We start from the raw sequence: 15,012 nt of genomic DNA on the forward strand, positions 1-15,012 counted from the left end.
GCAGTTGCACTTTCCGTGGGTGGTTTTGCTGGGTCAACCCGACCCCAAAGCAGCCCTCCTCCCTCCCGAGCGGTAGGGCTGAGATTCGCTCGGCTCCCACGCGCGTGGGCCGAGTTCCAGGCTGAGCCTCCTTCCTCAAAGAGAAAGAGTGAAAAAGACAAAGAGCGGACTGGGGAGCCGAAGAACCCGGGGTTCGGAGAGCGCTGCGTAGAACCGGGGCGGCCCAATTGTGGAGCATCGGGCGGGTAGGAGTCTGAGGGCTGGGGATCGAACGGATGGAGGGGATTGGACGCTGGAATTCGAAGGGGGCGGAGAGAGAAGATTGGGAGGGGCGGGGATAAAACCCGGGACTAGAATATCCGGAGAGGCAAAGGCGAGACAGAAATTGGGGTTCTTGGATGTTGGATAGTCAGAAGCAGACAGGAGCTCTGAAGGTCCGTCGACCCAGTTGTGGCCTCGTAGCACTGGAACTGGACATAGGCAAGTGGGAGGCATGGGTCCGGAGCTCTAAATCGGGGGTCGCCCCGTGTACTCCCGCTAGGATCAGATCGGCAGACCCCTGACTCAGCGTGGTAAGTGCCGGACTTAGAGCGGCCCGAGCTTCTGCTGGAGCTGGAGGATTGTGTCGGGCTGGGAGTGCAGGCCTCTCCATCACCTGTCCTCGACGCTCGCCTCTGCCCTCAGCCTCCGCATCCCTGCCTGCGAGGCATGCGCAGTAGGGGTGCCCCGCCCCCGCTCATCCCTTTCAGCCCCGGAAGGGGGGGAGGGGACGTTGGACCACCCCAGAGAGGATGGCTTGGTAGAGAGCCCCCGCCCAGCTGCCCCCTCCCGACACTCCCCTCCCAGCTCCCTGGAGGGGGAAACGGAAATGGTGTGGAAGATGCCAGCGTCCGGCAGGTGTTCATTTCAAAAGGGTTTGGGTTTAATGTTTTTCCGGAGACTTCGCAACTCACCCTGAATTGAATCGGTTTTCCGCCCCGACCCCCGAATCTTGGACGTCCATTGGGGAGGGGGCACTGTCCCCGTCACGTTCTCAGAATAGCCGCAGAAGAGGTTAGAGCGAATTACCCCTCCTGCCTCTCTGTGCGTTCAGTTGAAGTCCCCCCACACCAGCGTCTAAGGCCAGGACCCTCACGACCCCTCAGGTGGTTAGGGAAGGATAAGCTGGCGTCCTATATTCCTGGATCTGCGGGGGCGGAGGGGAGGGTCTGGAGAATGACCGTCTGTCCTTCCCCACCCCCAGGGCTGGAGCGTGACATGGCCGAAGCGCACCAGGCCGTGGGTTTCCGACCCCCGCTGACCTCGGACGGGGGAGAAGTGGAACTCAGTCCCCCATTGTTGCAGGAGATCTACCTCTCCGGACTGCGCTCCTGGAAAAGGCATCTCTCCCGTTTCTGGGTGAGGAGGGCTGCGCCTTGGTTTCCTTCCGGGAATACAGTTACCTGCTTCCGGGATGCTGGAGCCCCACTTCCGGCATCCTGGTGGTCCCACTTCTGGGAGCTTGTCATCCCTTCTGGGAATTTTGATGTCCACTTCCAGGACCCTTTAAAGCCATTTCCAGGTTCTCCGTGGCTTACTTCTGGGATCCTAAACCTCACCTCCTGGGAACCCTCATTCCTCTCTCCCTGGACCCTCTCCCCATGCCCACAAACACCAATTTCCCCTTACCTCTGGTGCATCTAAAAAGACCAAAAAACAAACAAAAAAATAAAATAAAAAATAAATTAAAAATAAAAATGGAGTTCCCGTCGTGGATCAGTGATTAACGAATCCGGCTAGGAACCATGAGATTGCGGGTTCAATCCCTGGTCTTGCTCAGTGGGTTGTGGATCTGGAGTTGCTGTAAGCTGTGGTGTAGGTCACAGACGCGGCTTGGATCCTGTTGCTGTGGCTCTGGCGTAGGCCCACAGCTACAGCTCCTATTTGATCCTAGCCTGGGAAACCTCCATGTGCTGCAGGTGCAGCCCTAGAAAAGACAAAAAATAAAATGATCAAAAAAGATTAAGAATGGTGCTCAGCAGATGGGATAAGTGATTGAATAGGTGCTCTCTCCTCTCTGCAGAACGACTTTCTCATAGGTGTGTTCCCTGCCAGCCCGCTCAGCTGGCTCTTCCTCTTCAGTGCAATCCAGCTTGCCTGTTTCCTCCAGCTGGATCCTTCCCTAGGACTGATGGAGAAAATCAAAGAGTTGCTGCCAGACTGGTGAGGTCCCCCACTTCAGCCCAGGAACCTCCTAATCCCTTTCCCTCCACCCAGTAAGTTTCTCTATCAGCATGATATGCCTGTTAAAGAAAAGTAATCTCTGAGACTTACTCGCAGTCAGATTAATAAAGGTATGGCAGCAAGTAAAGGGAGGTGATCGCCTCTCTTGTGTCTGCACATTTTCCATCCTGGCTGCTTTTTTTTTTTTTTTTTTGTCTTTTTAGGGCCACACCCACAGCATATGGGGGTTCCCAAGCTAGGGGTCGAAACGGAGCTACAGCCTCCTGCCTATACCACAGCCATAGCAACACCCAGATCCAAGCCGCATCTGCAGCCTACACCACAGCTCTCGCAGCAATGCGGGATCCTTAACCCACTGAGTGTGGCCAGGGATAGAACCCACAACCTCATGGTTCCTAGTTGGATTCGTTTCTGATGTGCCACGACAGGAACTCCATCCTGGCTGCTTCTTGCTAAGAGGGATGGTGACAAACTGGACAATGTCTGGGCACTGCGATGTACCATGAGCTCTGCTAATCTAGCTGTGTAATCTTAAGCAAGAGACCTCACCATTCGTGTCAGGGTCTTTACCTGTAATATGGACGTAATAACAGGTGTTTCCTAGGGTGGTTGGAGGAATTAAACAAAATCTTGCCTGGGGAATATTCAGTACAGTGCCTGATGGTTATTACAGGGGAGAGACTGAATTAGTATAGTTGTTGGGAAAGGTCTGGAAACCAAATGTGGGTGAAATGGCACATTCTAAATCTTGGATTAGTCCTTCTGGGGAAGAATGTTCAAATTTTGTGCAGACAGCCTCAAAGGGCAGACCCAGGGTCAGAAATAGAGATTTCCAGAGAAGCTAGATTGACCCAGTCTGCAGAAGGGAAATGATTTGCCCCAAGTCTTCCACGTAGGGTTTTCTCAAGTTCACTTGCAACTTTGCAAACATGTTAACTTACTGTAGCTTTAGACCGGTGTCTCTTAAGCTTGAGCTTGTATTTAAATCACCTGGGGAGTTCCCACTGTGGCTCAGCGGTAATGAAGCCAACTAGGATCTATGTGGGCCCAGGGTCGATCCCTGGCTTCGCTCAGTGAATTAAGGATCCGGCGTTGCTGTGAGCTGTGGTGTAGGTTGCAGACGAGGCTTGGATCTGGTGTTGCTGTGGCTGCGGTATAGGCTGGCAGCTGTAGCTCTGAATCGACCCCTAGCCTGGGAACTTTCACATGCTGAGGGTGCATCCATAAAAAGAAAAAAAAAAATAGCCTGATTGCTGGGCCGAATGTCAAGAGATTCTAACTTAGTAGGTCTGGGTGGGGCCCAGGAATTTGCATTTCTTTTTTTTTTTTTTTTTTTTTGGTCTTTTGTCTTTTTTGTTGTTGTTGTTGTTGTTGTTGCTATTTCTTGGGCCGCTCCCGCGGCATATGGAGGTTCCCAGGCTAGGGGTTGAATCAGAGCTGTAGCCACCGGCCTATGCCAGAGCCACAGCAACGCGGGATCCGAGCCGCGTCTGCAACCTACACCACAGCTCACGGCAACGCCGGATCGTTAACCCACTGAGCAAGGGCAGGGATCGAACCCGCAACCTCATGGTTCCTAGTCGGATTCGTTAACCACTGCGCCACGACGGGAACTCCGGAATTTGCATTTCTAACAAGCTTCCAGGGCCCCACTTTGAGAACCACCGCCTTAGAGTATAATTTGATATCTGGTATGTTGCTCTAGAAATACCAGCTCTCATGTATTAAACACCTCTCAGTTTCTATGGGAAGCGATTTGAGAAATGTGCTGTCTCCATAGTCCTGGGGGGAGGTGGTGGGTGAACTGAAAAATCACACCTAGGAGGAATCCAGGGATCAAGTGAGGCCAGGGATCAAACCCGCGACCTAGTTGGATGGGTTTCTGCTTCACTCTGATGGGAACTCCTTTTTTTTTAAGGAGGAAACTTTTAATTTTTTTGGCTGGCCCACATTCAGAAGTTCCCCGGGCCAGGGATCGAACCTGCTCCACAGCAGTGAGAGTGCTGGATCCTTAACCACTAGGCCACCAGGGAACTCCCCTGAATATTTTCATACTGACTCAAATTCTTTTTTTTTTTTTTTTTTTTGTCTTTTGTCCTTTGAGGGCCACACCTGTGCCATATGGAGGTTCCCAGGCCACAGCCACAGCCACAGCAACGCTGGATCCGAGCCACGTCTGCAACCTACACCACAGCTCACGGCAACGCTGTATCCTTAACCCACTGAGCGAGGCCAGGGATCAAACCCGCAACCTCATGGTTCCTTGTCGGATTCGTTTCTGCTGCACCACGATGGGAACTCCAGACTGACTCAAATTCTGTAGGATATTCTTCCACCTGCCAAAAGACCAGAGTCAGAGAATGTTTGGATGGACGGCCACTGGGTCCGGCAGCTGGAGGGGGGGTGTTCTGAAGGCCGGTCTGTCTTTCTCTCCCTCCTCTAGGGGCGCACAGCATCACAGGCTTCGAGGCATCCTGGCGGCTGCGTTGTTTGCTTCGTGTCTATGGGGGGCCCTGATCTTCACACTCCACGTGGCCCTGAGGCTCCTTCTGTCCTACCACGGCTGGCTCCTTGAAACCCATGGGGTCATGTCCTCACCCACCAAGACCTGGCTGGTATGGGAGGGGCAGAGCCCTGCTCAAGCCCTGTCTGCCCCATTCTCTCTGTGGGTTCCCGCCCCCAAGCCTCAACACCTGCAGCGAGGAGTTTAATGAACCACTAATTAATTTTGGAGTTCCTGTTGTCACTCATCAGGTTAAGAACCCAACTAGTATCCATGAGGATGTGGGTTGGATTCCTGTCCTCGCTCAGTGGGTTAAGGATCCAATGGTTTTTGTGTTTGTTCGTTTCACTTTTTTTTAGGGCCGCACCCACAGCATATGGAAGTTCCCAGGCTAGTGGTCCAGTTGGAGCTGCAGCTGCTGGCACCACAACCACAGCAACACCAGATCCTAACCCACTGAGCGAGGCCAGTGATCAAACCCACATCTTCATGGATACTAGTCGGATTCCTTACCCGCTGAGCCACAATGGGAACTCCCATTAAGGATCCAGTGTTGCCTGAGTTGTGGTGTAGGTTGCAGATGCAGTTCACATTTCATGTGGCTGTGGCTGTGGCATGGACCGGCAGTTCCGATTCAACCCCTAGCCTGGGAACTTCCATATGTCGCGGGTGCGGCCCTAAAAAGCCCGAAGTAAAAAGTCAGCACTAATTCCTGCTTTCCGCCAGGCTCTGGTTCGCATCTTCTCCGGCCGCCACCCAATGCTCTTCAGTTACCAGCGCTCCCTGCCTCGCCAGCCTGTGCCCGCTGTGCAGGACACCGTGCGCAAGGTGGGCCAGGTACCCGGGATGGGGCGGGAGCTGCCGGGCACGGGGCGCGCCCTACCCTCCTCCCCTCCTTGCCTCTCAGTATCTGGAGTCTGTCCGACCTGTGCTCTGTGAAGAGGACTTCGAGTGGATCTCGGCCCTAGCACGGGAATTCCTGAAGCTGCAGGCATCGCTGCTGCAGTGGTACCTGCAGCTCAAATATTGGTGGGCGTCCAATTATGTGAGTACAGCAGCCTGCAGGCCGACGTTCCGAGCCTACCTCCTAGCCTGAGTTTTAGGAGGTCCCGCTGTGGCACAGCAGGGATTGATGCCTTCTCAGCAGCACTGGCGTGCAGGTTCGATTCCCATGCCTGGTATTGCATAGGTCCCAACTGAGGCTTGGATCTGATCCCTGGCCCGGGAACTCTGTCTGCGGTGGGGCGGCCAAAGGAGAAAAAAAAAAATTAAACATAAATAAATAAAATATACATAATATGGGAGTTCCAATTGTGGCTCAGCCGGTTCAGAACCCAGCGAGTTTCCATGAGGATACAGGTTTGCTCCCGGGCCTCACTCAGTGGCTGAGGATCCAGCATTGCCTCAAGCTGCGCCTTAGGTTGCAGGTGCAGCTTGGATCCCACGTGGCTGTGGCTGTGGCATAGGCTGGGGGCTACAGCTCCAATTTGACACCTAGCCTGGGAACTTTCATATGCCACTGGTGCAGTCCTAAAAGGAAAAATATATAGAGAATATTATGTTCTTATAATATGTAGCTTATATGTGTAATACATAACACATGTTATATGTGATATATTTATATTAAATATAATATAAATATATATTATAATATATTTATATTACATATAATACATGTATATATTATACATATTTTTTATATGTATTAAAAAAAGCAAAAAGAAAAAGTCCATTAGACACAGTATCCCCATTCCCACATCCCTGAAGCCCCAGGTAACCTCCGTTTTCCTTTCTGTCTCTATGAATTGGCTTATTTTTGATTTTTTGTCAAAGCGGAATCATACACTATTTGTCCTTTTGTGGATTGGGTTTTTTTTTTTTTTTTTTTTTGCCTTTTTAGGGGCACACCCACGGCCTATGGAGTTTCCCAGGCTAGGGGTTAAGTCAGAGCTGGAGCTGCCGGTCTCCACCGCAGCTCACGGCAACGCCGGATCCTTAACCCACTGATCGAGGCCAGGGATCGAACCCGCGTCCCTCATGGCTCCTAGTCGGGCTCCCTAACCACTGCACTGCGATGGGAGCTCCCTAGTTACCGACTTCGGGGCCGCCTTCAGTGAGCTCCACCCTCCCTTTTTTTCCCCCTTTTCGAGCCCCATGCTCAGCATGTGGAATTCGCAGGCCAGGGACTGAATCAGAGCCATAGCTGAGACCTCGGCTACAGCTGCAGCAACACCAGGTCCTTAACCCACTGCACCACAGTGGGAACTCCCACCTCCCTTTTTGACAGAGCGAAGTCTTGGGGGGCTCCCCCTCACTCCCCCGCCACCTTGGCCCCTGCCATCCCAGCAGTGTGTCCCTCTGCTTCACCCCCAGGTCAGTGACTGGTGGGAAGAGTTTGTGTACCTGCGCTCCCGGAACTCACTGATGGTGAATAGCAACTACTACATGATGGTGAGAAGGGGAGAGGAGGTTGGGAACGGGGGGTGGGGTGGGGGATGGGGCTCAGGGTTCCCTGGGTCTGGAGTCGGGGGGGTCTGGGTAGACTGCAGGCTTTAGAGTCAGTGACCTGAATCACAGTTGAGAATTCACCACCTGGCCTTCTGCTGGGATCCAGTCCTGTGTTTGGGCTCAGTGGCCCCATCAGGGGCACAGCTGACCACAGGCATCCTTCTGTCCCCTCGCCGGCCCACAGGACTTCCTGAACGTTACCCCAACTCCCGTCCAGGCTGCTCGTGCAGGGAACGCGGTCCACGCCCTCCTCCTGTACCGCCACCGCCTGAACCGCCAGGAGATCTTTCCGGTAAGAGGGCTGCCCCCCACCACTGCCCCCCCCCACCACTGTGGGCCTGGTCCCCAGACCACGGAGCCCCATGGGTCCGGGGTGTCAGGTCACAAGCCCGAGGTCTCCTGCAGACGTTGCTGATGGGAATGCGGCCCTTATGCTCTGCCCAGTATGAGAAGATATTCAACACGACGCGAATTCCTGGGGTCCACAGAGGTGAGCCCCTCTCCCCTCCTCCCTAGTGGCTAAGAGTACCATTCCCTGGAGCCGGCCTGCCTGGGTTCAAATCTCAGCGCCATAGCTCCTAAGCTGTGTGACCTCTGGCAAGTAATTACCCTCTCTGAGCTTCAGTTTCCTCTTCTCTACCTAATAAAGGTTGTTATTTCGTTTTTTTGTTTTGGGTTTTTGTTTTTTTTGTTTTTTGGCCATGGCTACGGCCTGCAGGAGTTCCTGGGCCAGGGACTGAACCCACGCCGTAGCAGTAACAACACAGAATTAATGGTTGTTATTCTTATAACTTGTCACCCCCTAGACCACATCCACCACCTCCGTGACAGCCGACACGTGGCCGTCTTCCACCGGGGCCGATTCTTCCGCGTGGGGACGCACTCCCAAAGCGGCCTGCTTTCCCCAAGGGCCCTGGAGCAGCAGTTCCAGCGAATCCTGGATGACCCCTCTCCCGCCTGCCCCCACGAGGAGCATCTGGCGGCTCTGACCGCGGCTCCGAGGTGACAGAGGGTCAGAGGGTTGGGGGTCCTGACCCCCCGCCAGCATCTGGAGGTTGCGGGGCCTGGTGGAGGCTGGGCAGAGGGGAGGCTGGGCCAGGTGGAAGCTGGGCAGGGTGGAGGATCAGCCTAGACTCAGACATGTCCCTCGGCAGGGACATGTGGGCTCAGGTGAGGAAGTCCCTAAAGACCCAGGCAGAGGAGGCCCTGGAGGCTGTGGAAGGGGCTGCTTTCTTTGTATCACTGGACTCTGAGCCCGCGGGGGACGCTGCAGGGGACACTCCTGAGCCCTCGGGGGACTCCGCAGCTTCCCTAGATGCCTATGCCCATGCCCTGCTGGCCGGCAGGGGCCATGACCGGTGAGTCAGCCCCACCTGTGACCCCCAGACCCAATGCACTGAGATTTTGCTGATGGGAATATAACCTCCTGGAAGATTCCCCCCAAAACCTGGGACCCCAGATCCAGAACTGCATGACTGAGGACCACCAAGCCCTGACCTGGACCCTCAAACCTTGAGAAACTAGACCTGAGACTCCAAACTCAGAATCTCAGACCCAGGGACCCCAGATCTGAGGACTAACAAGTGCCAAACCTGGGACCCCCCCCTCCCTGAGACCCCCAACCAGACCTGGGGACCTCGGTCTCAGAACCGCAGACCAGGTAATCCTCAGACATTAATGCAGGTGCCCCAAACCCAGGACCTCAGACTTGAGACCCCCCAAAAAAAACCTAGAGCTCCTTAGACCACTTTCTAGACACCCACGAGGTACCACTCTGATTTCCAAGGTTCCAGGCACTGCCCGCCTAATCTCTTGGTGCCCAGAAGCCCTGAGCCTTTGTCATCCCATGCTCTCAAAATTCCCAAAGTCCCCAAACCCAAGACACATCTCGGAGACCATGAGGACTGCCCCCTTCTTAGGGATCCCTACCCAGGGCCCCCAGCCCCGATCCCCAGATCGCCCCCTCCCCCCCGAGTTCCCTCCATTTGCAAAGAGAGCCCACTTCCCTCCTGGCCTGACCCTTTGGTGACGGCTCGGAACCCTCCCCCCACAGCTGGTTTGACAAATCCTTCTCCCTAATCATCTTCTCCAACGGGAAGCTGGGCCTCAGCGTGGAACACGCGTGGGCGGACTGCCCCATCTCAGGACACATGTGGGAGGTAAGGCAGCCAGGACCCCCCACCCTGGGCACCACCATCAGCCCCATTTCTTTCTTTCTTTCCTATTTTTTTTTTTTTAGGGCTGCACCTGCGGCATATGGAGGGTCCCATACTAAAGATCCAATCGGAGCTGTAGCCGCCGGCATACACCACAGCCACGGCAACACAAGATCTGAGCCGTGTCTGTGACCTACACCACAGCTCACCACAACACCGGATCCTTAACCCACTCAGCGAGGCCAGGGATCAAACCTGCAACCTCATGGTTCCTAGTCGGATTTGTTTCCACTGTGCCAGGACTGGAACGTCCATCAGCCCCCTTTCTAAAGATCTTCCTCTCCAGGGCCTTCAGGTCAGAGGAAAAATGGAGGCTTGGAGAAAAGCAGAGACCAGGAGTTCCCGTTGTGGCTCAGCGGGTTAAGAACCCAACTAGTATCCATGAGGATGTGGGTTCGATCCCTGGCCTCGTGCAATGCATGAGGGATCTGGTGTTGCCACAAGCTGCAGCCTAGGTTGCAGATGTGGCTCAGGTCTGGCATTGCTGTGGCTGTGGCTGGCAGCTGCAGCTCCAATTTGACCCCTAGCCTGGGAACCTCCATATGTAGTGGGTACGGCCCTAAAAAAAAAAAAGAGAGGGAGAAGGAGAAGGAGAGGCAGAGACTGGACCAAGGGCCCCCAGCAAAAAAGGGTGTTTGGAGAGTTCCCACTGTGGTGCAGTGGGATCAGGGGTGTCTTGGGAGCACTGAGACTCAGGTTCAATCCTTGGCCTGGCACAGTGGGTTAAGGATCCAGCATTGCAGCTCGGATCTGCTCCCTGGCCCAGGAACTCCATATGTCGATGGAAGCCAAAAAAAAACCAAGAAGAAGGATCAAACCCGCGTCCTCCTGGATCCTAGTCGGGTTCATTAACTGCCAAGCCATGATGGGAACTCCCAGTGGGTGCTAGTATTTGCCTTGCTTTCAATGAGCATGACCCCAGGAACCCACCTGTGACCACCATAGGTTTCTGTTTCTCCAGGATCGTCTCTGACTCCCTTAAGAAGAGACTTAAGAGGGAGTTCCCTGGTGGCTTAGTGGGTTAAGGACCTGGAGTTGTCACTGCTGTGGCACAGGTTCAGTTGCTGGCCTGAGAACTTCTGCCTGCCCCAGGCAACACCAAAAAAAAGACAAAACAAAAAAAACAGGTCCCTGGTTAAAGATGGCCATCAGGGAGTTCCCGTTGTGGCTGAGTTGTTAATGAATCCGACTAGGAACCACGAGGTTGCGGGTTTGATCCCTGGCCTTGCCCAGTGGGTTAAGGGACTCTGACAGCTTCCATTCGTACACAGTTCACTCTGGCCACAGAATGCTTTCAGCTGGGCTACTCGGCAGATGGTCACTGCAAGGGCCATCCTGACCCATCGCTGCCCCAGCCCCAGCGGCTGCACTGGGACCTTCCAGACAAGGTGAGGCCAGGTTTCTAGGCCTCTCTTCTGAGTCCCCAAATTCTCAGCTTTGACTGTAACCTCATCTCCACCCCAGTCTCAACCAAAAAATCAACTCCACCCCTAACCCCAACTCCAAACCCACACTCACCTCTGAATCAAGTCAAACTCACCCCAACTTCAAACCCCTATCTCTAACTTATACCCATCCCAACCACATCCCCAACTCTAATCCCAAACTAATCTTTTCTCAACCCCCCAGCTCCGTGCTCTCCCCCTCAACCCCAAGCCTATCTCGATCCCCAACTTCGACTTTGTTCTATCCCTACTCAAACGCGCCTTCATCCTCACCCCAGACTCATCTCCATCCCCCAGCACCAACACCATTCTTCAGCTGATCACATCTCTGGCCCCAACCCCATCCTCAACCCCAATAGTGTTCCATTCCCAACCAGGACACCAACCTCATACCCGATACCCCAACTCTAACCCCGTTCATAGCCACCCCCCCACCCCAACCCCATCCCACGCCACCCCCAATTCATATCCCCTCCTATACCCAACACCAAGTCCAGTCCTCATGCCCAATCTCACTCCCTGTCCCCACCCTGACCCCATCCCCAACCCCAGCCCCCTTCTGATGGTCCCTGCCGTCAATGTCCCTATCTTTAACCGAGGCCTCCAGTTCCACCCTCGTCTTTGTCCCCTTTTCCGTATTCTATCCCCACCTAACTCCGTTCCCATCCCCACCGGTTCCATCCCTCCCCCCATCTGTAACCCCAGCCATTCCTGCCTCCCTCCTTCTCTGGCAGATCCATCTATCCATCTCTCTAGCCCTGAGGGGAGCCCAGGCCTTGGCTGAAAACATCGACTGCCACGTCTTCCCCTTCTCCCACTTTGGCAAGAGCTTCATCAAACGCTGCCACCTGTCTTCAGACAGCTTCATCCAGACGGCCTTGCAGCTGGCCCACTTCCGGGTCAGTTGGGTTCCCCATCTCAGCCTCCTCTCAGGACCTCAGTTCCCCTGGGCCCCCAAGAAACTGCCTCATGGACCCCGTCAATGACTTCTTGGTTATTGCCATGATGGGTCTGCCATCTTGATTTCTCTCCCAACCACATGGTCCTGACTGGGAGGAGGCTGGGGGGCCAGACAGAGGTGGGTCAGGTCTGTCGAGACTTGCCGGAGCCTAGATGACCGGCTCCTCTTCTCCTTGTCCCCTAGGACAGGGGTCGATTCTGCCTGACCTATGAGTCAGCCATGACTCGCCTGTTCCTGGAAGGCCGGACAGAGACGGTGCGTTCTTGCACGAGGGAGGCCTGCAGCTTTGTGAGAGCCATGGAACACCAAGAGAAGACAGTGCGTGTGGGCCTCGCTGGAGGCTTGGGTCATTTCCACACACCCATTCATACGTGTAAAACATTCAAGGAGCACCTTCTGAGGTCCAGGGTCCGTGATGGGGCAGGGGAGGACCCAAGCCTGGTCTCTGACCTCACGGAGCTCACGGATGGGGGGAGACATCCACGGGGATGCGAGGTGGTTACGCAGAGTGTGGCACATGCTCTAATGCCCGGTCACACACAGGAGGGAGCACCCAAGAGGGAGCCCTGATTCTGTACAACGTAGGTCTCTTGAGTTTCTGTGTAACCTCCATTTGCGCCAGGCCTCATGTTCCCTGGATAATGTCTCTGCTCAGAACCCCCAGGGCCCTCTGTTCCCTCCCCCTCCTACTCACAAAGTATTGTGGTTCAGTGGACAGAGTTTGGGCCCTAGAGTCAGACGGCCCTGGGAACACGCCTGATTCTCCCTTGCTGTGTGTCCCTGGGCAAGTGACTTCCCCTCTCTGTGCCTATTTCCCTTCTGCAAAATAGAGTTGACATCTCTGTCTCGTAGGGATGTTGCAAGCTGGGTTGAGGCCGGGGGTGTGACAGGCCCCAGCAGTAAGCCCACTTCCTGTCTTTCCATGCCCTGTGGGTGCCCTCTCTGGGAACCCCAGGACCCACAGTGCCTCGCCCTGTTCCGCCTGGCGGTGGACAAGCACCAGGCTCTGCTGAAGGCAGCGATGAGCGGCCAGGGGGTCGACCGCCACCTCTTTGCTCTCTACATCGTGTCGCAATTCCTCCGCCTACAGTCGCCCTTCCTGGACCAGGTTGGGGTGCAGGGAAAGGGTTAAAGAGGGAAGCGCCAAACCACGGAGAAGGGAGGCACTTTGGGGCAAGGAGGGTGAGGTTGGAAAAAGGAGGTATCAGCAGAGGAGAGTGTTAGGGAGCAGGGTGGGGGTGGCGCAAGAGAGAAAAGGAGAGAGCGCCTTGGGAGAGGGGGCGGGGCCAGAGAGGGGCGGGGTCTGCGGGAGGGAGGTGGTCCCTGAGAAGAAAAGGGTGTGGGAGAAACGGGAAGGGCGTGGTCAGAGCGGAGGGGCGGAGTTGGGGGGGTGAGGGGAGAGGAGCGTGGTTAAAAGGTGAGCAGGAGTTCCCCCTGTGGCGCAGTGGGTCAAGAAGCCAACTGCAGTGGCTTGGGTCACTGCGGAGGCGGGGCTTCAGTGCACCTGCTGGTGCCGTGGGTTAAAGGATCCTGTGTTGCCACAGCTGCGGTGTAGTTCGAGGCTGCGGCTGGGATTCAATACCTGGCCCGGGAACTTCCTTATGCCAGGGATGCGGCCGTTTAAAAAAAAAAACAAAAAACGGATTTCCCGTCGTGGCTCAGTGGAAACGAATCTCCCTATCATCCATTTGGATGCAGATTCGATCCTTGGCCTCGCTCAGTGGGTTAAGGATCCAGCGTTGCCGTGAGCTGTGGTGTTGGTCGCAGGCGCCGCTCGGATCTGGTGTGGCAGTGGCTGTGGCTGTGGTGTAGGCCAGCGGCTGTAGCTCCGATTCGACCCCTAGCCTGGGAACCTCCATATGCCATGGTTGCGGCCCTAAAAAGACAAAAAAAAAAAAAAAAAGGAAAATGAGTAGGGTGAGGTTGCGCGAGGGAAGAAGGGCAGAGCCACAGGCTCATCAGATTTAGAGCCAACAGGCAGTTCAGCCAAAGGCACGCGGACCTGCAGGTCTGTTGGTATTTATTGCACATGTGACCGACTCCTGTCCCTCAGGTTCACTCGGAGCAGTGGCAGCTGGCCACCAGCCAGATTCCTGTTCAGCAAATGCACCTGTTTGACATCCACAACTATCCGGACTACGTTTCCTCTGGTGGTGGATTTGGGCCTGTGAGTGGACCTGGCTCCTCATGGAGGAGAGGGCTGTGGGTCTGTGCTCCTGCCCAGTGGGGGGAAGGGCTGGGGGGGGGTCTATGTTGTCCCCGCCCCTGTCCCTCTCCAGGCCGATGAGCATGGCTATGGTGTTTCTTACATCTTCACTGGGGAGGACACGATTACCTTCCACATCTCTAGCAAAAAATCAAGCACAAGAACGGTAAGACTAACCCACGCTCGCCCCCCTTCTTTTTGGGGGGGCCCTTTTTCGGGCTGCACCCTCGGCATATGGAAGTTCTCAGGCTAGGGGTCGAATCGGAGCTACAGCTGCCAGCCCACATGGGATCTGAGCCGCCACAGCTTGCCGCAACACCGGATCCCCTGCCCACGGAGCAAGGCCAGGGATCGAACCCGCATCCTCATGGATGCTGGTCAGATTCATTTCCATTGCTCCACATTCCCTCGCCCCACCTTTCCTCAGGACTCCCACCTCCCTCCTCTCCTGCGGCCTAGGAATCAAGACTCCCATCCTACCCTCCAAGGCCATGATCCGAGAGTCCCAATCCCCAACCCCCTCATCCCTCAGACCAAGAAGGAGTCAGGGACCCCAGCATTCTTGTTTCCCAGCCCCTGGGAGCTCCTCTTCCAGCTTCCTCTGGACCCATTTCTCCTTCCAGGACTCCCACCGGCTGGGCCAGCACATCAGGGATGCATTGCTGGACGTGGCAGCCCTATTCCAGGAGGGGCAGCATCTTAAGCGCCGGGCCTGAGGTTTGGGGGAGGACGTGGGCTCTCCCCTGCCACACAAGGGGCTCCAGGGCCCCCGCAACAACCACTGACTCTTGACACCTTCCAGAGGGGAGTGGGTCTCTCCAGGAACTAGGGGGCAGGTCTCTACAGCTGGGCTGGTGCAGGACGGAGGCAGCCCGTTCGGGTTTGGAAAGCTGGCACCTGGTCTAATAAAGATGTGTGAGCTGGGGGTGTGGGGTCCGCTGTGCTCTTGG

General features: G+C 55.3%; 1 protein-coding gene across 13 annotated transcripts; it reads left to right on the top strand.

The window, feature by feature from the left end:
* Positions 1-142: 142 nt before the first annotated feature.
* Positions 143-14,987, top strand: CPT1C (carnitine palmitoyltransferase 1C). Of its 13 annotated transcripts, none has more exons than XM_021094747.2 (19): positions 143-245; positions 1,244-1,398; positions 2,063-2,202; positions 4,667-4,838; positions 5,453-5,554; positions 5,634-5,771; positions 7,100-7,177; positions 7,419-7,526; positions 7,640-7,724; positions 8,041-8,236; positions 8,389-8,592; positions 9,288-9,393; positions 10,722-10,838; positions 11,630-11,794; positions 12,040-12,174; positions 12,812-12,964; positions 13,910-14,023; positions 14,136-14,228; positions 14,686-14,987. In XM_021094747.2, exons 2-19 carry the CDS (start codon positions 1,258-1,260, stop codon positions 14,776-14,778), a joined length of 2,340 nt encoding a protein of 779 aa, XP_020950406.2. In that variant the 5' UTR covers positions 143-245; positions 1,244-1,257; the 3' UTR covers positions 14,779-14,987. The 13 variants fall into 13 exon arrangements, 9 of the variants coding, with proteins under 9 accessions (XP_020950406.2, XP_084817551.1, XP_013854109.3 ...); XR_014806473.1 differs by lacking the exon at positions 143-245 and adding an exon at positions 348-572 and having other exon boundaries at positions 12,045-12,174; XR_014806474.1 differs by lacking the exon at positions 143-245 and adding an exon at positions 348-480 and having other exon boundaries at positions 9,474-10,838.
* Positions 14,988-15,012: the final 25 nt, after the last annotated feature.

The sequence above is a fragment of the Sus scrofa genome, chromosome 6, assembly GCF_054392235.1.
Source record: "Sus scrofa isolate SSC_HxYL_T2T_F1_AM1 chromosome 6, Sscrofa_HxYL_maternal_Yorkshire_Landrace_v2.0, whole genome shotgun sequence".
Taxonomy (NCBI): Eukaryota; Metazoa; Chordata; class Mammalia; order Artiodactyla; family Suidae; genus Sus; species Sus scrofa.

Excerpts from the sequence above, each read along its gene's own strand:
- CPT1C (XM_084961421.1), top strand. The coding sequence starts at position 399 with ATGTTGGATAGTCAGAAGCAGACAGGAGCTCTGAAGGTCCGTCGACCC. Across the intron at positions 8,237-8,388 it reads GCTCTGACCGCGGCTCCGAG|GGACATGTGGGCTCAGGTGA; the intron begins GTGACAGAGGGT and ends GTCCCTCGGCAG. Across the intron at positions 12,965-13,909 it reads AGTCGCCCTTCCTGGACCAG|GTTCACTCGGAGCAGTGGCA; the intron begins GTTGGGGTGCAG and ends CCTGTCCCTCAG.